The sequence below is a fragment of the Leucopleurus acutus genome (genome assembly GCF_964270905.1).
Source record: "Leucopleurus acutus genome assembly, chromosome: 13".
Classification (NCBI taxonomy): Eukaryota; Metazoa; Chordata; class Mammalia; order Artiodactyla; family Delphinidae; genus Leucopleurus; species Leucopleurus acutus.
Genome location: NC_139155.1, coordinates 16,372,008 through 16,398,020, shown reverse-complemented (window position 1 = coordinate 16,398,020; position 26,013 = coordinate 16,372,008). Strand labels below are relative to the sequence as shown.

The 26,013-nt window shown below is 44.9% G+C and overlaps 1 protein-coding gene across 3 annotated transcripts in view; it reads left to right on the top strand.

Annotated features, from left to right (window-relative positions):
- ZNF532 (zinc finger protein 532) overlaps positions 1 to 25,245 on the top strand; it is a 107,887-nt gene extending 82,642 nt beyond the window's left edge. For all 3 annotated transcript variants that reach the window (XM_082853603.1, XM_082853601.1, XM_082853602.1), the window contains 3 exons: positions 20,188 to 20,300; positions 22,490 to 22,637; positions 24,017 to 25,245. In XM_082853603.1, the coding sequence (XP_082709729.1) occupies positions 20,188 to 20,300; positions 22,490 to 22,637; positions 24,017 to 24,511 (756 nt within the window). In that variant the 3' untranslated portion in view covers positions 24,512 to 25,245. The remainder of the gene's footprint in view (positions 1 to 20,187; positions 20,301 to 22,489; positions 22,638 to 24,016) is intronic.
- The last annotated feature ends 768 nt before the right edge of the window (positions 25,246 to 26,013 follow it).

Genomic DNA, 26,013 nt, shown 5'->3' with positions numbered 1-26,013 from the left:
TTTCTCCTGGTAATTCTCTCTCTGGGAAGTTTCAGGTATCCTCACAGCTTCACTTCTCATATATATCAATATATGTGCAGATAACTTCCAAATCTCTGTTTATAGCTTTGGTTTCTTTCCTGTATTCCAGTCCCTGAAATCCAGCCACTTACTAAGTGTTTCAGCTTCTTGTATCATTTACAGAAGCTTTAAAGCCTGTTCAACAAGGAACTTAAACTATTCTCAAATATAAAATCAGAAAGATGAGCTTGTCAGTATTATTAATCCAGTGATCTCATCCAAGCTGTGAGCCTTCTCCCAGATAAATGTACAAATACACAGAATTTTATATACAATTTTAGGGGCTCACGTACCTCCTGAGATACTTTCTTGGTTGCTCTAGGGGTGTCCTGGGGACCTCAGATTAGGATCCCCTCAATGAGATAGTGTCTGAGGTCATTCTCACAGATCAAATAAATCTGGAATTTAAGGCACCTGATAGTAAATAAAAAAGTGAAAGTTGTCTGTACTTGTTCATATCTTGAGAATTACTCAGTGATCTATGATAACTGTAGCCATTTTCTCATTTGCTGCCAGGTACCCCGACCCATCAAGGGGCCATTATTAACTTTTAAATAGAAAGATCCTAAAGCAGATTTGCATTTACTGAATTCTGGGACTCAGATGCCATCAAAATGGACCTTATGAGACTTGCTGAGGTTCTCTCGGGGTATAGATGTGGTCCAGTTCTGTGTCTAGAAATTGGGAGGAGCCTGGGCTTTCAGAGCCTGACAGACTTGGGTTTGAATTCTTTCTCTGGCCTTACGGAGCCCAACCATTTCAGAGAACAGGTTGTCGAGTAGCTTGGTTCTGAGCACCAGGAAAAAGAATGTGGTGAATCCTAACTACAGGTAGTTCCAGGTAAGTTTTATTTTCTTCCGTTTACCAGGGTACTTGCTGGTAGGTAGAGTAACACCAGAGGTGGAGAGTAAGTGGGTTTTGCACAACCTTTGACAGAGTCACTCAGTACTGCTTTGTGTAGGATCGCACAGAAGGGCCTGATGAGACGTTGAGTTTATAGCTGGCTCACGACTCATTGCTCTGTTGGAGAGAAAGCTTCCATTCTGGATCAGAGTTTACCCAATATTTCTATCAGTGACTTTTGACTGTAGGGAAAGAAACTGGGGGGGATTTCACAAGGTAAATCTTAACAAGTGAACACAGACGTTTCATTTAGGTTTAACAAAATCAAGCACACTGATATCACGTGGAGAAGATAGGGTTTAGTCATCTTACGTGAAAAAACATTCCACCTTCGTTTGCCCATCTTAAGACCACCATCCTTTGTGGCTGCAGAGATAGCATTCCCATCAGGGAGGCGGATGCCCTTTGATTTGGCGCTGTAAGCTAGCTTGTGGCTCTCCAAACTTGACTGTGCAGCTGAATCCCCTGGGGGAGGGCTGGTTAAAATCTTTATTTCTGGGTTCCATCCCCCCCCACAGTTTCTGATGCAGTAGGTCTGAGATGGAGCCTGATAATTTGCATCTCTTATAGGTCTCCACTCTGAGAACCGTTGGTGTACCCTAGGTAGCAGTAAAAGCCCCTAGAGCCCATCGATTTGTACGAGAAATGCTTATTTCTTGCCCATGCAGAGTTTGTTACAGGTGTGAGCAGTTCTCTGGGGCAGCTCTCCTTCCAGTGACTCAGTGATCAAGACCATTTCTTTCACCCCCATCATCTCAACATTTCCTGCAGTAGGGAAAAAAGACTAGAGAATCACACGCCCTTATATTTCTGGCTGTGACATGCAACACATACCATTGGCCAGTACAGGTCATGTGACCAGACCCACTGGCAGTGTAGTCTTCACTGTGCCCCGGCTGGGGGGCCGGGGAGGGGGAAACGACAGGCAACGTTTACCATGCCCCATGCGGTGGCTACGGCATTGGAAGTGGTGTGCCCGGGTTCTCATGGCACTGACTGAAGGTGGGTATTGACACTAGCACTTAGGAGGGTAACCGGAAGGGTGAGCGTCTGGAAACAGTGTAAGGAGGAAGAGAAGTTGGAGTCCGAGGGAGCTTTTATAGCTGTCTTTAGATACCTGTATCCTCCATAGAAGGACCAGTGCATGATTAATTACGGGGGAGCTGGAGCCTTGTGGGTGAAATACCTACCTACTTGTCATGAGCAGGTAGATTCAGGCAGCAGCCAAGTGACCACCTGTAAAGGGATGGAATAGAAAGGATGCCTTTCAGACTCACACCGGGATTAAATGAAAGCATCTGTAGTAATACATGCATGGTGGCCTAGCTACCAGGAAGTAGGCATCTGTATGCGATCATAGTCTAAAAGTCATTCCATCCATCTGCAGAAAGCATTTCTTCTTACAGTTGATCTGATTTGCAGCAGAACTTGCAGAACAAAGTCATTGTGACCCCCAGTGGAACTGAGTCCAACAGAGTGACCGCGCATTAGAATCACCTGGAACACTAAAATCCCAGCACCCATGTGCTCCCCAGGCCAATTTCCTGGGCGATGCTGGGGATGGGACCTGGCATTGGCATGTTAGGCCAGGTGATTCTGGTGTGTAGACAGGGTCAAGAGCACTGGTATCACCAGGGACCTGCTGTGGCCCTCGCTCATCTGACTGAAGCACACACCTTTGCTGGTTTATGGTGCAGGGGAGGCTGGTCCCAAGCGCATTTGTTTACGAGACTCCGCCTAATGCTCACTGTTGCGGGTGAATGCAGGTGACACAACTCATGCAAAGTTCAACGTTAGTGAGTAGACGCGCAGCTGGGCCTAGAGTCTCACTCTTCAGTGCCTAATTGGAAACTATTCCAGGATGTCTTAATGTTTCTGTTTCTAATCGGTTTGTAAACCCTTTAAAAAAAAGTCCACAGATCTCATCGCCTCCTTTTTTGGTACTGGTTGCGCGTGACCTGGAATACTTGATATTATTTCGTCTCTTCTGTTGTGAAATACACTTTCAGCATACTCAGAGGTATAGGTGAAAAGGGGGCAATGGCAGAAACGGAAAATGGGAGAATGAAACAATGAGAGTGTCTGGGAGTTCAGCAGAGCTATTGATGTGAGCATGCTGGCATTTGCCTTTTTAAATGATGCTGAGTTTCCTGTTTGTGTGTACGTTTGTGTGTGTGTGTTTTTTTTTTTTTGTGGTACGCGGGCCTCTCACCGCTGTGGCCTCTCCCGCCGCGGAGCACAGGCTCCGGACGTGCAGGCTCAGTGGCCACGGCCCACGGGCCCAGCCACTCCGCGGCATGCCGGATCCTCCTGGACCGGGGCACGAACCCGCGTCCCCTGCATCGGCAGGCGGACTCTCAACCACTGTGCCACCAGGGAAGCCCTGTGTGTGTGTTTATGTATGTATTTTTTTAAGCACCCATCCGACCTGGATCCTAGCCATGCTTATAAAATATATGATAGGGCATACTTTTCCCTTAATCTTTCTGAAACACTTTTAGAGAAAATTATGTAATAAAATGTTACATCGCCTTTTTGTTTCTGTCTTCCTGCTTTACTGTGGTGGTGATTATTAGTTAAGAGTATGAACATATTGTTTGCAATTAACTGTTTGCAGTTAATTGCCAGATGTTTTCACTTTCATTCTTTTAGCCTTAGTTAGAGTTCATCCTGTTGTCATTATGCCTGCGTTACTTAGCAATACGAAAAGGCCTTTAATTAATATGACTGTAAGAAGAGGAATAGGTTTTTATTCTGAAACTCAGTCTTTTAGCTGTGGTGGTGTTAACTCTGCCAAAATTATACTACCCTGGCAAGAGGTGAAAAAAATCAGTTTCTCGTATCTTTTTGGCTTAGAACTTATTTGTGATTTCTCAAGGTCTCAGGAGAAGTGTATTTAAGTCACTTGTGTATTCTGCACTATTCCTGGTCAGTTGTTAGTGAAGGATGGTTTCCCACCTGATTGTATGTTTGGCATCAGATTTGAACCCAAGGGTTGAAAGTCACATAAGTTAGAGTTTGTATATTAATGCTTTGTGCAAGAAATGTACATCATTGCTGGTTTCAGGAGACTTATTTTTAATTTTGGCCACTGAAATTGATATTTTGTTAATATATTTATTCTTTTATTATAATTTAATTATAATATGTAAAATTTTAGAATATATTTTAATTATATTTTACTATATAATTTAAATTATACATTTATTATAATTTTAGTATATTTTATTCTATTACATAGTTTATTAGTATAGTTTATATGGTTTTATAAAAGTCTTCTATGTGATTCAAAAACTTTAAATGTAAAAATGTCAACGTTTTTAGTTGAAAGCATATTAAGACACACCTGTTGATGATGTTGGTGAGTTGTGCGGATTTGGAAGGTGGGGTGATGAGATGACAGGCTTTGAGGACTTCCTGCCTGTGTGGCTTGCACCATTTTAATAAGTAGTGCACTTGTCCTTGAAGCAGGCTGTAAGGTGGACGTTGTTACAAATGCCGTTTTACAGGCGAGGAATGGAACCTTAGGGAAGGTTGATTTATTGCCCCAGGCTCTACAGCTTGTAAGCAGCAGAGGGAGGATTCCGATCCAGACTCCCCAGTGTAATGCTAGCAGCTACTGTTTGCAGAGCAGGAAAGCCTGATATTTCAAAAAGAGCTTACTTTTCGTCTCATTGGATCTTTCAATACCGATGTGGAACAGTTAGCAAATATGTGACTTTCCATCCATCGTCACTTTAATTTAGGCATTCGGTCTTGGTTAAAGTTGTTTATGTCATCCTTAAACGAGCATGTGTCTATGGTTTAGGGAGAAGGTTGAGCGTAACAGTCTCAGATTCCTTAGCTGGGACCCACGGCTTTCCTGGAGTGGTTGCAGTGATGGGAGGTGTCGTTAATTCATTGTGCGGGTCTTCCTGCGGGGTCTCGGGATGCTTGGGGTGGCTCCCCTTTCTTAGAGACTGCCTGGGTTGTGTTTGTGGCTGAGTGGATTGTAGCGGGAGTGGGCTTCCTGGGAGATAGAGGATCTTCCTGCAGAAAGAGAGCTCAGAAACCTGCAGAAATGCGAGGAGTCCGCTGCCTGACTCCAGGAGTTACCTACAGTAGAGGCTCTCAGGGAGAGTAGAATCGGGATGAGAGTTTTGTCTGATGGTCTGGGTCTGGGGGGTTGGGGCGTGGAGAGGCGGGTGGGACCTGGGTGGGGTCCACCGTGGGTAACTGTGACAGCATCACACTTGGTCACACTCCTCCCCTCGATTTGTCCCTTGAAGTTCTGCTCCGAAGGGATTAGTTAGTTGACTCTGCATGATGAGCTGTTGAGGGTGTTCACTGTTCACTTCTTACTGATGCCTAACAGGGAGATGGCACTGGAGAATAACTTCAATTTAGGAGTTAATATATCTTTTAAAACATGTAGAAAGCAGCAAGTTTTTATCTTGGGCATTACCTTCCATTTAAAAAGTTTAGGGAATTTCCTGGTGGTCCAGTGGTTAGGACTCTGTGCTGAGGACCTGGGTTCAATCCCTGGTCAGGGAACTAAGATCCCGCAAGCCGCCCAGTGCGGCCAAAAAAAAAGCTTAATAATTACTTCTTTGATGTTAGTTTCTAATATATTCCAGTTAAACTATTTTAGCAGACCTGTTTTTTTTTGAACCCTGAACAAGAACTTGGAAAGCCCCTGCCTTCCCGGCAATTCTGCCTTGTTTTACTGAACCAAAATACAGTTACAGATGTAGAGAAGGAGCTATGAGATTTGGCACTAAATTCAAAGAAGATGAAAGGACAAGTTGAGTGACCAGTTTCCACTTCTGAAATTTATGAGGGACAGAAAATGAAGAAAAATAAAACCTTCAAGAAAGATTAAGTTCTTTTGAAAATGTGACTCAAATGAGACTATAAAATATTATTCCAAATTTTGTTTATAGCCAGAAGAGATTTTTTTTGCAGATGCTTCAGAAGATTTGCTCTTAGATGTAAAACATTTATATCTGCTCGTACATCCGTTGCAGCTATTTTAGGAGACAATTTTCTGTAAACTCACCAGAGATTTCTGCAAACAAAGTTGAAGGACTTTGAATATATATATTTTTAATTTATTTATTTATAAAATACATTTATTTAATTTATTTATTTTTGGCTGCGTTGGGTCTCTGTCGCTGCGCAAGAGCTCTCTCTAGTTGCGGCGAGCGGGGGCTACTCTTCGTTGTGGTGCGCACGCTTCTCATTCGGTGGCTTCTCTTGTTGCGGAGCACAGGCTCTAGGCACGTGGGCTTCAGTAGTTGTGGCACGTGGGCTCAGTAGTCGTGGCTTGCAGGTTCTAGAGTGCAGGCTCAGTAGCTGTGGTGCACGGGCTTAGTTGCTCCGTGGCATGTGGGATCTTCCCGGACCAGGGCTCGAACCCATGTTCCTTGCATTGGCAGGAGGATTCTTAACCACTGCGCCACCAGGGAAGCCCTAAATATATATCTATATATGCCCAGTTACATGGTCTAAAGGATAAGAATGGCTTTCTCTGTGAGCTCCTTTAGTGAATGTTTTCTGATTCACTGTAGGACATGGCATGTCACTGCACATTCCATGGGATATTCAGTATAAAACCCCAAATTGAAAAATGTACAGGGAATTTCCTGGCTGTCCAGTGGTTAGGACTTGGCGCTTTTACTGCCGTGGTCCGGGTTCAGTCCATGGTCGGGCAGCTGAGATCCTGCAAGCTTCACAGCATGGCCAAAAAAAAAAGATGTACAATAAACATAATAACAAAGTAGTAGGCAAATATGTTAAGTCTCAGTCATCAGGTCAGTGAGGTCGCCTCTGAAAGTCTTGTAGGATTTAGGGGCTGGTGGAGCCAGAGCGGGAGCTGCTAGTGGTCCCAAAAGAGAGGGTCCCCAACAGAACCAGTCGCCCTGCAGTCAGAACTCAGGAGATCAGACCCAGCAGCAGGTAACACAGCTTAGCGGTAGATCCCCGCACGACTGCCAGAGCATCTCCTGGGAATGTTGTCTGTCTGTCACGGGTGGACCCTTGTGGGTTTGTCTGAGGTGGAGTCCCGAGGCCCTTGGTGTCTCCCCTGGGCCTTCCCACACCTGCCCTGCCAGGCCTTGTGGTCCCAGCAAGAAGAGCTGCTTACGGTCCCTTCACACACACCACACTCTTCCTTGTCTTTGCCACTTCGGTTCCCTTTGCCTGGAAATCCCTGTCCTTGCCTCATTGCCTGGTTAACCCCCAGGTGGATCCAGCTAACTGTGGCCAGCAGCAGTGCCCCTGTGCCCGTGGGGCCCCTCTGTGTTCTTCCGCCTGCCTGTGGCCACTGCAGTCATAAATGGGACATCCACTCTTTATTTTTTTTCTGTCTTCTTCAGCAGACTGTGATCTTCCCGCTACACAGCAGGGAGATCCTGGTGACTGAAAGTAGGAGCTCAGTTAACAGTGTGGAATGAATCAGAGAGCCCTGGGCCCCATGGGGTACTGGAGAACCAGGCTGTCTGGGCCTTCAGTGTGGCCAGGCCCAGGCCCTGGCTGGCTACTCTCACTCCTTTGTGGAAGTGTGGATAGCACCTGTATTTTTTACCTTGCCGCCTGGCATGTGCAAGCCTCTGGCCAAAAGGGGCTGGATCAGTGTGAGCTCATCGAACTTAAAGCACTGGTGCTGCCGACCAGCACAAGGTATCTTTTTTTTTTGTACTGGAGTATAGTTGATTTACAGTGTTGTGTTAATTTCTATTGTACAGGTAAGTGATTCAGTTATACACATATATACATTCTTTTTCATATTCTTTTCCATCACGGTTTATCACAGGGTGTTGAATATAGTTCCTTGCAGCGCAGCGTGTCTTTGCACGTGAAGTACAGCTCGGTGGTCCTCTGCCCTGGGAGCGTGCAGGCAGCACCTGGTTAGAGAGGGCTGCCTCCCGCGCCTGCAGGGACTGAGGTGTTTGCAGACGTTCAGGTGCTTGCAGTGCACGGCCCAGCAGGGTTGCTGTGATTTTGGAGACCGAGGAAGACTCTTCCTCCCTGGGCTCTTTCTGTTTATCTCTCGAGGTTTAGGAAGTGGAGGCTCCCTAGATGCTGGGCTGGTGCTGTTGCCAGATGGGAGAAATACGAGACTTGACCGTCTCCGTCTGCTTTGGGTGAATGTACCAGGACTTGCTGGCCTAAGAACGTTTGTTATTAAAAACATTGCCTGAAGCCGGGGACTGACTTCCCTCGCTGTCACCAATGAGCAGTTTTCCTCCTCTCCGCTTCCACTGCCCCCGACGCAGACTGAAGCCTCCCAGGGTCCCACCCCCTGTTCTCTGTCAAACCTCAGTCCCTTCCTGTGCCCCAGCGTCCCCTCCCTGCCCGTGGCATCCCCGGCAGGCAGATGTAGGTATAGATCCAGTGGGCTGAGGCTAGGGGAGGAGAGTAGTTTCTTTTATGACCTGAAGTGTCCAGGTTTGCTCTGGGATTGGGTTTCTTCATTGAACCAGATCCAAGAATGGTGGCGAGGCTTTAGAATATTGGTGCGGTATTGTGGTGTGATGTGAGGAGACTTTTGTGCGCTTGACCAGGAATGCAGCATCCATTTGTAATCTCTTTAGGAAAATACGTTCCTAAGTCCCAACTGGCAGACCAGATTTTTAAATTTTAAGAATTTAGCACCCGACTGTGGTGACCTACATGGGTGGGATGGGGTGGGGTGGGGGGAGGTCCATGAGGGAGGGAATATACGTATACATACAGCTTATTCACTTTGTGGTACAACAGAAACTAACACAACATTGTAAAGCAACTCTACGCCAACAAAAAATTAAAATTAAAAAAATAATAATTCAGCACCCGATTCAGTAAGCTGATACTACCTTGAAGCCCAAAACAACCAGAAAATAATTTTACATCCCGAAGTGGGGGCATCAAAGAAAATACAAGGCCATGGTTGACTTGGTAAGAATCATAAAATAGATGGCTCTGGAAGGTGACTCAGAGGTCACAGATTCCCACTCAGTGTTCATTCAGTAATCTAGATCCTGTTGGTGCGCGGGACATGTTCTGAGCACTTCCTATGAAAGGAAACCATTCTCCTCACTTGGTAGTTATGACTTTTTCTTTTCTTACCCGGATGGATTACTTACTTTGTTAAATAGTTTTGGTTCTGAATGATTGAGACTTGGCTCTGTTTTCTGTAGAATACGAGACAGGGGTCTAAATCTGGGTTAGCAAACTGGTTCACAGGCCAGCCACCTGTTATTGTAAATAATTTATTGAAACACAGCCACGCCCACTCATTTATTCGTCATTGTCTGTGGTGGCTGCTTTTGAACTACAAGGCAGAGTTGAGTAGTTGCAGCAGAGACTTTATGGCCTGCAAAGCCTGAACTATTTACAATCTGGCCCTTTACACAAGAAGTCTGCCAACCTCTGGTCTAAATTTATACTCTGTATGTACTTCCCCCAAACCACGCGGTTCCAGTTTGTGGAAGCTTGGATGGTCTAGTACTCAAAAATTATTTTTCTTGGCGCTTTCACATGTACGAAGTTTGAGCTTCCTGTGCTGTGTTCATCTAAATACCTTTTTATTTGTCTATTCTTAGATGTAGTGAGACTGGAAAATCTCACTAGTGTCCTAGATATTAAATTCTCTCAGAAAAGACTAGAATTTATGACCCACAGTATTCCAGATTTCGGAGGAAGGCTACTCTACTTGTGTACGTACAAGACCGTTTTCTAAGAGAGCACAGGTGGCTTGGGTGAGCAGGGTTATTTCTTGTGATTCACCATCCGTGACTGTAGGTAATACTCATACAGAGTGAAAGCTTTACAGTTTTGTGGGCACATACTGACTATATCCGGATCTAATAGGAATAGATGAATGAAATACTTAATGAAGCATTACTTTTTATTTATCCTGGTGAAAAGTTTCAGGAATCCTCACAATGCAAATTATACCTTTTATTTATTTAATACATATGCTAATGATGCATGTTTTGTTAGTGAATTTCTTTTTTAATAATCAACTTATTGAGTTATTTATATGTAATCTGAGTACATTTTTATTCTGTAGAGAAGCTAATTTATATTACAGGAGGCATATATTAGACTATATGTATATATATATAGGTTTTTCACCTGCTCAGGTTATCAGTCTAGACTGTTTTGTTTTTAAAGTCTTTGGTGCCTCTGGGTACTTGCATATTATAGGAATAATGTACAGTTCTGAAACTGCTTAGAACAGGCCATTCAGTCATACTTAGGGAATGTTTAGCTTTACGCCATGTTCTTCGTATGTATCTTTCTTTTATTCTGTACATATTTATCAAATTGCATAGTGTTTGCTATGAGGGAGCTCCAAGTGTGAAATGTCATTCTTGCCTTATAGATGCTTATAGCTGGGTAGAAAAATAAAGGATAAATACTTTTAAAGCTAAAACTAGTTTGAGTTGGGTATGAAACGAGTCTCAGGAGCATCACAAGGTGTGAACATAATTAAATGCTAAGCGAAAGGTGCCTTCAATTCAGATTTTAGCTCAGTACCTGTTGAGGCTCTGTGAATAAAGCGAGCAACAAAATATAGTCCAGCCTTAAACCACGGGCGGATAGAGTGAACTTTAAAATTGGGTCTGATACGTGGAAGAGAAGAATTAGACTTACATCTGAGGTACAGGATTTGAGCGTCACTGTTCCGTGGGACATCAGCAGGGGTGGGGAGATGCCAGGGAAGGCTGCACAGAAGAAATGCTACCTCATACTATCCAAAGAGGTATTTGGAGGGTGCACAAGAGGGATTTGCCCTGTGTGCAGACGAGCAGGAGGAGAATGGATATGTGGTACAAACCGTCACGGCTTTGCCAAGTGGCTGCCAGCACGTAGTACTGGAGGGTGATGCTCTAGGAAGGGGGTGATGGGAGGCTGGGACGGGTGAGGCGGGCAAGTCCAACGGCCTCATTCCCTGAAGCTACAGAGAACGCCAGGTGGGCTTTAGGGAGAGAAGGGACACATTGAGATGTGTGTTTCCAGAGGTTCACTCGTAGCTGTGTGGGACGTGGGCAAGAGAAGGAGAGGCAGGTGGCTGGAGAGCGGAAGGCCCACCAAGGACCTGAGAGCTGAGCTGGCTGGAGGGGGAAAGGGTGTGAATGGGCGTCCAGGAGAGGGAAGGCTGTCTCAGAAGAGCAGGGAGGAATGTGTCATGGTCTCCAGAAGATGTGGATTTGAGAGGCTTTGAATGGAAGGTTTATGAAGTCCCAGGAGATGTAGTCATAATGGTGGCTTGAGGATTAGATTGTGGACCGTCTCGAAAGCCAAGAAATTTGGATTTTGCCTTACACATAAGGAGACGGTGCAGTGAAAACCCTGTTGCATCTGATCTCAAATACTGTGTCATCTCCCATTACAAAGGATGATCCTGCGTCCCCGCCCCTTGTAAGGGCAGCCCATCCATCTGCACGCTCCATCCAGCCCCCTGTTGACCACTCGAGGGTGTCACAGCCGCCCGCACTCGTCCACTCTCTCCTGCATCTTTCTCAGCATCATAAAGCTCTGCCCTGGTACCCTTATCCTAGCAAAGCAGCCTTCCTCACCCCCCTTCCCTACTGCCATTTTTTCTCTCCCTCCCTTTATAATAAATCTCCTTGGAATCGTTTTCTGTCCTTCTGTTTTCTGCTTCCTTCTCCCGTTTAGACTTTTGTCCCCCGACTCCACCAGAGCCACTCTTGCCAGCCTGTCCAGTGCTTCCGTGTCCCTGAGTTCAGGGGGCTTGGGTTTCTCAGTTGGCGTCTTCGTTGACCTGCCTGAAGCACTCGTCTGCTCTGTCCTCCTAGAAGTGCTTTCTTTGCTGGGCCTCTTAAGCACTGTCTTCTCTTGGTTCTCATCCTGCCTCATCGATAGCTCTTCTTGGTCTTTATCATCTTACGAACGTTGATGTGTCCTTTGACTCTCAGACAGTTCTCATCCAGGCCCATGACTCAGAGTGGCATCTATGTCCTGGTGACTCACGGATCTGTATCTGCAGCCAGACCTCTCCCCTGAGATCCGGACTTGACGCTAACCACCTATTTATTTAACATCTCTGCTTAGATCTCCAGTGGGTTTCTCACACTTAACGTATCCAAAACGTAACTCTTTTGATCCCTCTCCTTCCCTAATCCTGCTTCTCCCCTGTTTTCCCAACTAGTAGCTGGTAACTCTGCTCCACCGATGCCCAGGCCAAAGAATTTGGAGTGATGACTGACCCCTCTTTTTCTCTTCTTTGTCACCTACATTCAGCCCATCCATACATCTACCCTGGAGGTACATACCAAATCTAACCACTTATCATCACCCTTTTTCCCCAAGCCCAGGGCACAGGATCTCTCCCCTGGCTCCCTGCTTCCACACTTGGCAGCCGGGGTGACCCATCTAAACTGTGTCGGTCATATTGGTCCTCTGCTCAAACCCTTCAGTGCCCCCTCCTCGCACTCATGGATGATCCGGAGCCCTCACCATGGTGTGCAAGGCTCTGTTGTCTGCCCTCTGAGCTCCCCACCTGCTGTCTCCAGCCCTCACTGCATAGAAAACCGCGGAAAGGATGTGATCGGGCAGTTCCCCAGGGAAATATAAATGGCTCAGGAGTATGTGCCTAGATGTCCAGCGTCACTAGGCATTGAAGAGAAACAAAAGTGCAGTAGAATTTTTACCATTGACTTCGGCAGAGTTGAAGAATGTGACCTGGTGTTGAAGACTCCTGATGAAGAGACACCGACTTAGGTCACTGGTGTCCTTTTTGAGGACAGTTCGGCAAGAAGGGACACAGAGCCTTAACATTTTTACAACTTGAAAGTCTATTTTCAGAAATCTATCCAAAGGAAATAATTGGTTGACTATAGAAAATTTTATCTGTGAAAGTTGAAATAATCTAAATCATTAATAGAAGATATTTAAATGGATTATGGTCCATTTATACAATAGAATACGATGGTGGATTCAGAAGAATGTGGAATCATCAAAACATGTGTAGCTGTGTGTGCTTTACAAGCAAAAAATCAGGTGACAAATCAATATGTATAATATAGACTCATAAATGCACGTGAATCCGTGTATCCAGAAAAGACATGGGCAGGATATACAGCTAGAAATTGATAGTGGTTACCTCAGTTGGTGAGATTAGAAGCAATCTCATTCTCTTTTATTTTGCAATAACCATTTGTTATTTTTATAATTGGCAACAGTAAGAGAAAGAAAGTGAACGCTGCAGCATCTAGATGCATCGTATCACTTCACTTTGATATGGAAGCTGCCAGGCAGGAGTTCCTTCCGTTTCCCAGTCCCTTCTTCACCCGCCCACCACTGGCCGTGTAAGCATTGCACCTGTTTATGGGCAGAGCCTTATCTCCAGTCACACAGGAGGATGTGCTCTTCCTTCTGTGTGAGTCCCTCCCTGTCTCCCCACCTCTGTCCTCAGTGTTTTGTTTTGTTTTTTTTTTGGCGGTACGCGGGCCTCTCACTGCTGCGGCCTCTCCCGCTGCGGAGCACAGGCTCCGGACACGCAGGCTCAGCGGCCGTGGCTTACGGGCGCAGCCGCTCCGCGGCATGTGGGATCCTCCCGGACCGGGGCACGAACCCGTGTCCCCTGCATTGGCAGGCGGACTCTCAGCCACTGCGCCACCAGGGAAGCCCAGTGTTTTTGTTTTTTAGAGGCTCTTACCAGGATTTAGACATGCCCGCGTCTCACCCATCTTCCAGAAACAAGCAGTGCTTGCTCTCTGTCCAGGACTTGATGGTAAATTTGTTATTCTGTGAACACTTTGTAGAACATGCTCGTATTTTTCCAGTAGATAATTGTGTATTCAGTTATTTTTTTCTTTTATTCATTTACACAGTGACTGTTTACTGAGTGTTTTCTGTGTGCTGAATGCCAGGGCTGTAAGGACGAATGATCCACAGCTTCTGTTTTCAAGGACCTTACAAGAGAGTGAAATTCCTCCTGAAATAAAAATAAAGAACCAAAAACAGAGTTCAGGGCTTTTCTTTGGAGGAAGAGGCACACCATATAAATAGGTATTTTATCTGTTAACTGAAAAAGTTTTACCTTTCTACCATTAGTCATTAGAGAAATGCAGATTAAACCACAATGAAATACCACTAGCCACCCTTGATAATGGCTATAATAAAATAAAATAAAACAAAATGGCAATATCAAGTGCTGGGAAGGCTGCAGAGCCATTGGAGCTCTTATCCATTGCTGGTGGAAAAACAGAGTACAGCCATCTGGAAAACACTTTGACAGTTTCTTATGTAATTTACCATAGGACCCAGTAATCCCATTCCTAGGTATTTACCCAAGAGAAATAAGATCATATGTTGACACCAAAGCCTGTCCATGAATGTTTATAGTTTATACTGTATACTTTAATACTTTTCAAAAACTGGAAACAGCCTTGAAGTCCTTCACCTGGTAAGTGGTAAACAAACAGGGGTCTGTCCACACAACGGAGTACTCCTCTGCAGCGAGAAGCACGGACTACTGATGCACTCGATAGAGTTGCCGATGCGTGATGCCGAGTGAGAGATGCCAGGCTCACAAAACCACACACATCATACTGCATTGTCCCACGTACGTGACAAATGGAAAAAGCAAAACTGTAGGATGGAAAACAGATGAGTGGTTTTTAAGATGTAGGTGTAGGAAGGAGGGGTTGACGCTAAAGGGGCACGTGGGAATTTGGGGGGTGATGGAGCTGTTCTATATCTTGATTGTAGTAGCAGTTACTTAACTGTATCCATTTCCCAAAACTCATTAAAAAGTGAATTTTACATTTCGTAAATTAATACCTCAGTGAACCTGACCTAAGATCTTTTTGAGGTAACAGAAAAAAAATAATTTTTTTATATGAGCTATATTCACATGGTTCAAAAATCCAAATAATATGAAGGAATGCAGTTAAAAGCCTCATTATTTCTACCCTTGCCACCCTTGAAGTTTCTCTATGCCAGTATCATCGTATATGCATCTGTGTTCTCATTTTTACCTCTTTTTAACACAGAACACAATTTATTAAGTTAATTTTCTGCACCGGTTCCATCTCCATGTAATTTATGTTACAGTTCTTTTCATACCAGTGCTTTGAGATCTTTCATTCTTTTCTACTGCTGCATGACAAGAATATTGTTTTGAGCGTGTATCATTTATTTAACCATTCCTCCTTGGATGGACCCACATTTTTCCCCATCTTTTCCCCTTACACACAGTGCTGCAGTGAATAACCTTGTATGTACAGTCAGTTCTGCTGTAATGCCTGTGTTGAAAACACAGATTTGTTCCAATGTAGTTGATACATCAGGGAACAATTGAAGCATAATGTGAATTCCGAGTTTGCTCGTGTGATTCCATCCCTGAGAAACACTAGGTGATCATTAAACTGTGCAACAGAGTTGTGTAGGAGTCCCCCCGGCACACTTGTGCACACATCTTCTGCCTTCACCAGTGACCTCATCTCCCCGTGGGCTGAGTCACACAGGTCCACACCTGGTGTTACAACTTCCCTCCAATTTCAGATAACCCTCCTTACACCACTTCCCAGAAACTCAAGCAAGCCCCCTGGCGCTCACTTCCACAAGCAAACTGAAGGTCTTTTTCGAGGTAAAGTGCCCCATTTTTTGCAGCACCTAATATGTGTTTCTTAACCGTTTAACATGTGCAAATCCATGCTAGTTTAGTTTTTTATTAAATGGGTCATTGGCAGTTTTTGAAAGTTATGCCCTGAACTTCACTGTTGCTGGAAGTCTTGTGGGGTTTGTTGCCTGATTCTGCATAGTTCAGTGATTTAGAGCACGTGTTCTATGTATGTTGTGTTAAATCAGAACTGACTGTACCATGTGCGGGTTTATCTGTAGAATAGATTCCCAAGTGGAAGGGTCCAGGGTTTTAGGAGTTAAATTCTGAGGGATTGCTGCTGTGGTAGGCGTAAATTATGCAGTTGGTTTGATTTTCCTTTTTCATAAAAACCACTGTGATAAGAGCTGAAGGATGTGTGTCAGCGTGCTTTGGGAATAACTTCGCTCCCGTTTAATCTTAAACTTGTGGCTGTTTCTGGACGTGTGCTGGTTGTCAAGGAGGCCCTGTGCGTGTTGGTGTGAGGCAGATATCTCGTGGAGGAGGGAATCGCAGAAGAGATGGAGATGCGTGGGTGTCTGGCCAGATGGGAGTGTGAAGTTGTGGCTTTTCTCCCTCTAACTTCTTCAGAGTCACCTGAGACAGAGGCCTTCAGGCCAAGAGACAGGAAGGGACTGGTTATCAGCATGGAAATGTCTGATCGTGAGAGCGCCCACCTCCACCCAGTGCCATCCGAAAAGAATGGCTCTCAGAGGCATTTTAAATCCCACAGCTCAGACCTGAGCCCAGGGCTGGGGCATGTAGAGCAAAGGAGTTTGTTTGGTAAGAGCAGCTAATAATAATGCTCTCTTCCCTACAGGACACAAAGGTGAAAGAGTCAGAAACTGGAGATGAGGGAGACAGTTCAGGAGGTGTGCCCACGTGTTTTATTTGATATTTTGCTCTAACGTTTTTAGCAGAATTTTCAGACCCTTCCAGCTTATTAGTTCACTGTTTCTTTAAAGAGTTCTATTTAAAAACAAAATAATTTATAATTCATACATTTCTTTTCTGATTTTAGTTAACTATAAAGAGTGCACTTAAGGCCCTGGTTCTGTTGATATCAGTTTATGCAGCCTTGGAGCCAGCAGAAGTAAAGGACATTAAAAGTCTTGAAAACAGAATGATGATAGACTTTTACACTTTTTTTCCTTTTTTTAAAAGTTAATTATTTATTTGTTTTTGGCTGTGTTGGCTCTTTGTTGCTGCGCGCGGGCTTTCTCTAGTTGCGGCGAGCGGGGGCCACTCTTCGTTGCGGTGCGCAGGCTTCTCACTGAAGTGCCTCCTCTTGTTGCGGAGCACGAGCTCTAGGCGCGAGAGCTTCAGTAGTTGGGGCACGTGGGCTCAGTAGTTGTGGCTCGCAGGCTCTAGAGCGCAGGCTCAGTAGTTGTGGCGCACGGGCGTAGTTACTCTGTGGCATGTGGAATCTTCCCGGACCAGGGCTTGAACCCGTGTCCCCTGCATCGGCAGGTGGATTCGTAACCACTGTGCCACCAGGGAAGTCCTACACTTTCTTAATACTGTTTTTTCCCATGTTTGTTTGATTAAAAATTGCTCCCTGTGTCATAAAGTAGCAGTATGAACTATTATAATATTGAAGATACAAGTTATGAAGATAAATTAGGCAAAGCACCTTTAAACAAGTTAGTATTTAAAATTTAACAAAGAAGAAAGTCATTTGTCTTGATAGGTATTGTGAACATGGCAGGTTTGATCTGGAAACTGGAGTTTAACTTGTAGTTTTCTTGTCACCAGTGATTTTGAAACCTTGCCCCATTGTTTTGAGATTGCACAGTTCATTTCTGCAATTTTTTTTCATGAAGATGTTGAAAAAGAGTATCTCATACATCGTCAACTCTTTTTGAAAATAATAATTATTGATTTAGCTAAACTGCTCTTCATTTATTTTATTATCTTCTGAGGATTTCTTTATTGATATTTCTCTATTACAATTTTGATTTGATATTAATATAACTACACAGTAACAAGAAGTAGAATATTAAAATCTTCACCATAATAGAAAATCCAGTCTGCATGTCTCTGAGGTCTCTACCCTGTTCTGTGCTTAGAAAGATACACTTCCATTGTCTCCCTCCTTTATGATTATTTGCTACAACTGTCTTGCTTTTAGAAAGATGTCTTGTGTTTCAGCTCTCCCAGGTGATCTTAACATTGTCCATCTTATATGTACAGAATTCAACAGGAGTTAGGTATTTGTAGATGTTAAAAACCTTTATTGAAACATAGTAGAACTCTTCATAACTGACTGTTCTTGACTTAAAGTTTTATTGTAAAAGAAACCTCTTATTCATTCTCTGGCTACATATGCTAATAAAAGAGACTAGGGATGGCCTGTTTAATGTGATCGAAAATTTTTATGAAGGAGAAGGGACAGGATATCTCAGGCACTAGTTGGTCACTTGCTTTGTTGTGTCTTTTTTTCCCCAGAGATGATTCTTACAGTCTGGGATACATGATGTATATGCATATATCCCGGGGATATGCTTAGGAAAGCAGTACAAGCAATGGTACGACTTTCATCTTTAACTTGGAGAAGGAACTACCTCCTTTGCCTTTGACTGGGTTCAAGACCTTTTCAGCGTCCGCCGGACTGATTTGTTTTATTTAAAAGACTGTGTTTTCCACTTTTTCAAAAATGAAACTTGGACATGTAACTTTATTATTACTAATAAAGTAACACATATTGAGGATTTCTCTGTGTCCCAAGCACTGTGCCAGCCCTTCAGTGGCCCCCTTCCCCCAGCACTCTCTCTGAGGACGGCACTGCTGTGATCCCCACTTGACAGCTTGGGGAGTGGGTGTTTATGGAGGTTGGGACACTTTCCCCCATCACATGGTTAGTGAGTGGTGGAGAAAAGGTGCCAGCCCATCTCTGGGACTCCTCTCAGCCGCCTGAATAGATTTGCTTACCAGCTTGAATAAGGATGTGTTTGTCAGGTGATTAATGTAAAAATAATTTTTTAGAAAACATCATTTCTTTATCACTTAGGTCACAGTGATAAAGTGCTTGCTTATCTCTTCTTACTGCCAAAGTAGTAACACAATTTCACGTGAGAACTTATTCCTTCTTCATCCCTATTTTTTACGAGGGCTGATGAGCCAAATGTGTTTCATTCACGAGGCGAACAGTTCTTTCTTGATTTCATTTCAAGTGATATGACATTACTTCCAGACTGCAGTGCGTATCATGCCCAAATAATTTGTGTTAAATGTTAAGCCACTAATTTGACTTCAAAGTTTCCACATGGGAATCTGTTGAATTAACATTATGTCTTAGCCAAAGTGCGAAACTTTCACTTTGATTTTTATCTCTCTCTCTCTTTGGTTTTTTTTTTTTTTTTTTTTGCGGTACGCGGGCCTCTCACTGTTGTGGCCTCTCCCGTTGCGGAGCACAGGCTCCGGACGCGCAGGCTCAGCGGCCATGGCTCATGGGCCCAGCCGCTCCGTGGCATGTGGGATCTTCCCAGACCGGGACACGAACCCGTGTCCCCTGCATCGGCAGGCGGACTCTCAACCACTGCGCCACCAGGGAAGCCCAGATTTTTATATATCTCTTGATCGTGCTCTCTTGCTTTCTCAGTGTCCCTCCCCTGCATGCACGCACGCACACACACACACACACACACACACACACACAACATATACCAACAGGCAATATCCCCAAAGTGGTTTCAAACTTGTGTTCTTGAGATAACCAAGTGGTATCATTTAAAACAAAAAGCATTCTTGGAAAACTCTTTCCTTATTTAAGCAATAATTAGTTATTAGGGGGAGAAGCTAAAATGTTTCAAATTAGCCAGAGATGTAATTTAAAATGGCATATTGGAGAAGGAAACCTGTTCTTTCTGGATATAACAAATTAACTAATGGCTTTATTTGGTATCTGCTGAAGAATTGTTTTTCTAGGTTATCTGCTTTTTAAAAATAACGTCTCTTACGCAAAGAAAATTTATGTAATGTTTTCTTTTCAGCTATCTGGGTGTTTGTGTTCAATCAAAACAATAAGTCTTTTTAAGGAAAAAAATAGTTTTTTAGTCTTATGATAAAGTGTGTTCTCTAGAAATGAACCCCTCCATGATTACTCCAGCCCTACCCACCCTTTCTGTTACGTTTTTTTTTTTAATTGATTGATTGATTTTTGGCTGCATTGGGTCTTTATTGCTGCATGCGGGCTGTTCTCTAGTTGCGTCGAGCAGGGGCTACTCTTCACTGCGGTGCCCGGGCTTCTCATTGCGGTGGCTTCTCTTGTTGCGGAGCACTGGCTCTAGGCGCGTAGGCTTCAGTAGTTGTGGCTCACAGGCTCTGTAGTTGTGGCGCACAAGCTCTAGAGCGCAGGCAGGCTCAGTAGTTGTGGCGCACAGGCTTAGTTGCTCCGTGGCATGTGGGATCCTCCCAGACCAGGGCTCAAACCCGTGTCCCCTGCATTGGCAGGCTAAGCACTGCACCACCAGGGAAGTCCTCTGTTACACCTTTAAAATCTTCTAGTCTTGCTACTGTATTGCTAAACAGCAGTGATACTTAGACTCTTACAAAAGAGTTTTTAATTTGTAAAGTGTTTCCGTTTTTGTTCTCTCAAGTGACTTTCTTTCTCTTTTCTCCTAATAAAGCAAATGAAGAAGCACCCCTGCCGCCAGTGTGACAAGTCTTTTAGCTCATCCCACAGCCTGTGCCGTCACAACCGGATCAAGCACAAAGGCATCAGGAAAGTTTATACCTGCTCGTAAGTCGTGATTTCTAATGTGGGAAGCACAGTGAAAGGATTAGCCTGGAACTTCTCGAGGGTTTTTCCCATTTCACCATTAACTTTCCATTTTCCCATTCTCTGCTCCATGGTGTATGGATTTCCTTTCGGAATTGTGTTTTGTTTTGACAGACCATTCTTGCTTGGTTTGTAACACTTAACAATATTAAAATAAAAAGGAGCAGTCCCTTGCCCACCCTTTGTATGTTCTTATCTGTTACCTTTGTTCTTTTTTTTTTGGCCACACAGTTTGTGGGATCTTAGTTCCCCGACCAGGGATTGAACCCGGGCCCTCAGCAGTGAAAGCACAGAGTCCTAACCACTGTACTCCCAGGGAATTCCCACCTATGTTCTTATCCATTATACAGAGGTAGGCATCTTATTACTGAGAATTTTGGAAAAGTGGCTCACGGGCAGGTAGGTGCACGGTTGAATGAGATGCTCTCCGGTCTCTTACACACAGGGAGTTGGCAGCAGCATCAGTAAGCCGTTTGGGCTGGTAGATCTACTCAGGGTTCAGAGCAGGCCGTGGTGGGGCCAGTCCTGGAGTCCTGGAGTCCTGGGCTGGACGTTTGCCCCTTGGCTGCAGTGCATCCCTCATCTCAGCACACGCTGTTGGTTAGAGACCAAATTCAAGGAACTGAGTGGGCCAACCCACTGAGTGGACAGTCCATGAGACTCTTTGTGTGTGAAGGTCAGAGATTGTCATATTATTATTAGTGAGAAAGCTTTCTCACCCACTCAGAACATGCCTGAAGTGAGGTGATGTAACAGGGTTACTTACTTCAAGGCACTTCCCATAAAAGAGGACTAAACGACACAGAAGCCGTACAGCCAGCGTGTGGCCGTGATGAAAGCAGGGCTCCGTGTACCACGTGGCTGAGGGAACGTGAGAAAGTCAGCCACCGGATCGCCGGGGCTTTGCTGTGTCTTGGTTAGGTAGGGAATGTTTCTTGGGTAGGAAAACAGGGACCCTCCTTCCGTGAAATTGAAGCTGGGAGTGATTTTGGTGAGATGAGAACATTCTGTAAATATAGTCTGTATGTTGAGACTGCATTGAAAGAATCAGTGAATTTAGGAGGAAACCCTGGGCTGAGAAAATGGAAAGCGATGCTGGCGTGGATGGCACAGTCCTTCCTCTAACGGGGGTGTTCGTTTCCTCGTGAAGTGCCTGTAAGGCAGTAAGACGCCGGGATTGTCCAGCTATTTCTTCTGCTCTTTGGTGTCGGTGCTGACTCCCACTGCTGCCCCACAGAGCGTCTCTAACATACCAGGATTGGGAGCCAGTCATCATAAAATGCTTAGACGCCTCTCTGAAGACAGCAAATTTGGTTCTTCATAAGCCGTGAGGAACTTGCCATCCACCTTCGCTGCAGTGGTATTCTTGATGTCTGGCTTAGCGTATCTGTAATCACCATGGTCATTAACTTCCGTTTACCTGTGTTTGGCCTGTTTGATTAAGAAAATGATAAATTCATATCTTCTAAAGAAGAACTGTAATCGTAATTAACATAATTTTGCACAAGCTGAAATGACAGTTTAAATAATTGACCTGTCTTGGATATCTGTTCACAGTTTTCTACGTTTTAATCGACTGACTGAACACATGTATTTGAGCGCTGCGGTTCTAACCATGCATATTGCATTGTGCTCTGATGAGGAATTTGATGGGGAGACAGTCTGTCTTGTCTGTGTTACGGCAGAGTGGACAGGAATCGTTAACACCAGCGTGAAGGAGTCAGGCAGGGACTTTCTTCCTATCAAAGTGTCTCATGACGTAAATTCTGAGGGAACCGTCTGAGTCACTGGAAAGGAAACTTGAAATTTAATGTTCTCCATGTTAAAAATTACAGCCATCTAGAATAACGAATTAAGTAATACTTTAACCAAACTCAGAAAATAAATACTCCATCTGACCCAAATTAGGCTGATCCTGTAAGGACACAAAAACTGATAGAAAACGTTTAACAAAAGCTGCAAGAGGTTTTTTTTTTTTTTTCCCACCAATTGGAAACTATGATTCATAGCAAAATTACTCTTTCGCTTTGGACCAGTGGTACTCATGCAGACGACCCTGGCCCCTCTGAGCGGGGCTTTCAGCAGTGAATGTGCGCCTCAGTGAGTTCCTTTAAAGCAAGTAGGTTATTTCCTTGTCTTTTTCCTCACAGGCACTGCCCAGACTCCAGGCGTACCTTCACGAAACGGTTAATGCTGGAGAAACATATCCAACTCATGCACGGAATTAAGGATCCTGACTTGAAAGAAATGACAGAAGCCACCAATGAGGAGGAAGCAGAAATAAAAGAAGATACCAAGGTCAAACACTGCACGTGTTCTCTTTACAGTGAAGTTGTGTTGACTTGCTTTTGCCATTTTTTTTTTTTGCATTTAAATTATTCTACGGTTACACAGTTTTAAAAATTCAGACTGTGCCTAAAACTTTAAAATCATAGGGAAGCTCTCTCTGCACTCGTTCTGAGCTTTCATCTTGCTCCTAAAAGGTAACCTTTATTAAGTTTCTTCTGTATCCTTCCAGACACAACTTTAGGGATTGATCTACTTACATATAAAATGTTATGTTGACTCAGAAGTGGTCTCTCAGCCAGGAGATTGTATGAATCTAGACTCCTCTTCATTGGCAGTATATTGGTTGTGAGAGGTACCTAATCAGAATTGATTCCATTTAGCTTCTCTTTGTACTGATAAAGGATTAAGATAAGATTCGTAGATAGTGCCTTATCAGTAGGTAGTGAACATGAAGCAGACAACAGAACGTATACTAACCTGAGTACACGGTGTGTGTGTGTCGCAAGTGCTGTTGCAGTAAAGCAGACACTTAGGAGACCTGCCGTCTTTGGCCCTGTGCTGCGTCTGGAACGTTCCTGGGTAAAAGCCTGTGTGTGCTTTCAAGGAGTTCATCGTTGAAATCAGAATACAAGTCAGACTCGTGTCGCATTAAATTGTAGCCCTTTCCCTCAAGTGATGGGGAGGCGGGGGTGGAATTAAAGAATGTGCGTGCAGGAGCGGCCCTAGGTCAGGGCGGAAAAGCAGGACGGCTGCAGAGCTGGGAGGACAGGGCGGCGCCTCGCCTTGGCTCTTTAGAGAGCTGGAAGGGAGGGCATTTGATGAGGCCAGAGGGGAAGGGGTGGGAGGCAGGTGAGTGGGCAGGAAAGGGCATCAGGTGGCTCCGCCTGAGTCTCGGGAGAAGCACAGGTGCGGACATCTTCTCCTCCACGAGGTGCTTTTCAGTCCGCCCGCCCCCTGCCTCTCCTCGGCCTCATCTGCACACTCACCTGGTCGCCCTGCCCTGGGCCCCCTGGCCCGCCTCCTGGGCCCCTTTCCCCGTGTGGCCTCCTGGCTCAGGCTGTCCCTGCCACACTGCACGCTGGCTCCTTCGTGGCTCTTCGTCACTCCATTGGCGCCTGTGTCCCACGAGGGCTGGGACCTGTCTGTCCTACCAAGCCGGCTGTTGGAGGATGCCTGGTCATCCCGGAGCTGAGTCCACCTCAACTGTTGGGGGGCTGGAAGGCACGACCCTTGGGTGGGGTGGCGGCCACACAGCCGTAAGGAGCCCGCACCCCCCCCGCTCCTGGGACACGTTTCCCCGCAGCCCCGGAGCCCGCGAGCACCAACCGCCCGTCACCCGCCCAGAGACCGGTTTTCAGTGCGTCACCCGCTCTGTTTTTTTCTCCAAGGTTCCCAGTCCCAAGCGGAAGTTGGAAGAACCCGTTTTAGAGTTCAGACCTCCCCGAGGAGCCATCACGCAGCCCCTGAAGAAGCTGAAGATCAATGTGTTCAAGGTGCACAAGTGCGCCGTGTGCGGCTTCACCACGGAGAACCTGCTGCAGTTCCACGAGCACATTCCACAGCACAAGTCAGACGGCTCGTCCCACCAGTGCCGCGAGTGCGGCCTCTGCTACACGTCGCACGTCTCCCTGTCCCGGCACCTCTTCATCGTCCACAAACTAAAGGAGCCGCAGCCAGCGGCCAAGCAGAACGGGGCCGGCGAGGAGAGCCAGCAGGAGAACAAGCCTGGCCCAGAGGACGCGCCGGCCGACGGCCCCGTGTCGGACAGAACGTGCAAAGTGTGTGCAAAGACGTTCGAGACGGAAGCTGCCTTAAACGCCCACATGCGGACCCACGGCATGGCCTTCATCAAATCCAAAAGAGTGAGCTCAGCGGAGAAGTAGCCGCGCACCCTTCCCGCCGAGAGTCCCGGTCCACGTTGGAAGCAAAGAGACAGTTTTCTTACAAAAAGTTGGCAGTTATCATAGAGTTAACAGTACTGTCTAGGCTGTTGCAATATATCCTCCTTCCACTCCCTTCTCCGCCTCCTCCTGTATATCCTCCTCGATTAAGTATTAAAACAGTATTTGAGTTGAAAAGAGTTTGTATATATTTAAATGAATAACTTTTTATACTCTTTGTTACATGTTTATATCAGTATTTAGTGGAAAATGTTTTGAAGTTTTTTTTTTGTTTCGTTCTTGGTTTTTTTTTTTTTTTTTTTAATTTGAGTTAGAATTTTTCTTTTTGTACTGTTTCTTTAAAACAGTTCTTAGTATCAGGGGCAGTTCCTGAATTCAAATAAACCATTTTGTATGTCACAGATTTGAATGGGTTAACTAATTACAGGCTACGATAATGCCTTTTTTAGTGTTTTTAATTTTTAGAATTCACTACATAAATCGTAGGTGATTGTAGGTCTCAAAAACACTAGGGACTTTTAAGTGTCTTAGCACTATCCTCAACGTGCCTGCTCCGCCAGGGGGTGCCGGCCCCGTCAGGACCGCAGCCCGGCGTGTGGCGTCTTCTCCAGGCCAAACTGTGTCGAAAGCAGCCTTGCAGGTCGCTTCTTTCTCAGTGGGGGGATGAAAACTTGGGCCAGAAATCCAGTAAGGAGCGTGGATTGATTCCATCTCAGAATGGGGAAGAAGGATATCCTAAAGGGAAAACGCGGGGGTGCGGGGTGGCTGGGGGCCGCGGTGGCTTTCTGGGCCGATTTGCAAGGCTGACTTCTAAAGAGCACAAGGAGATACAGCAGCGAAAGGGCTGGACTACTGTAAAAGTTACAAATACGTAGTTAGACCAATAGGTTTATATAGTCGAGCTTTTGTCATGTAATTTATTAACTATTGCAAAGACACAACTAAAAATATCAAGTATTTCTCTGGCTCTTGACAGGAAAAAAAAAAAATCACAATTGACTTAACCCTTTGCTGTCTAAAGAGTTGGCGTTTCCTGTTCAGGGTGCTACTGCCATACGTCCTGGTACTTAGACTTGGGATGCACAACTTCCACCTTATTGATGCAGCAGCCGGCGTGTCGCAATTGGCCGTTCGAGTCAGCACTGAGCCACCTGGGTTTAGTTCAGCCATTTAAATAAGTATCTTTAACATCGGTAGTTCCGCTTTCTTAGTGCAGCCGAGGTACTCTTCTGTCCCTTCCAAACGTTTATAGTTCTCTGGGAGAGTTATCCTTTTTGGTTTTGTGTTTTGTGTTTTCTTTTGCATTTTATATCTTGTATTTATCCCTAAACATGTTTTGTACTTTTTTTTTTTTAAGAGAAGAAATTCTTTTGTGTATATATAGATATACTTGCATGATATACTGTAGTCAATGTTCGGTTCCTCAGAAGGTCTTGCTGCTGTCAGGTGTCATGCACTAACCATATCCATCCTAACTGTATTAA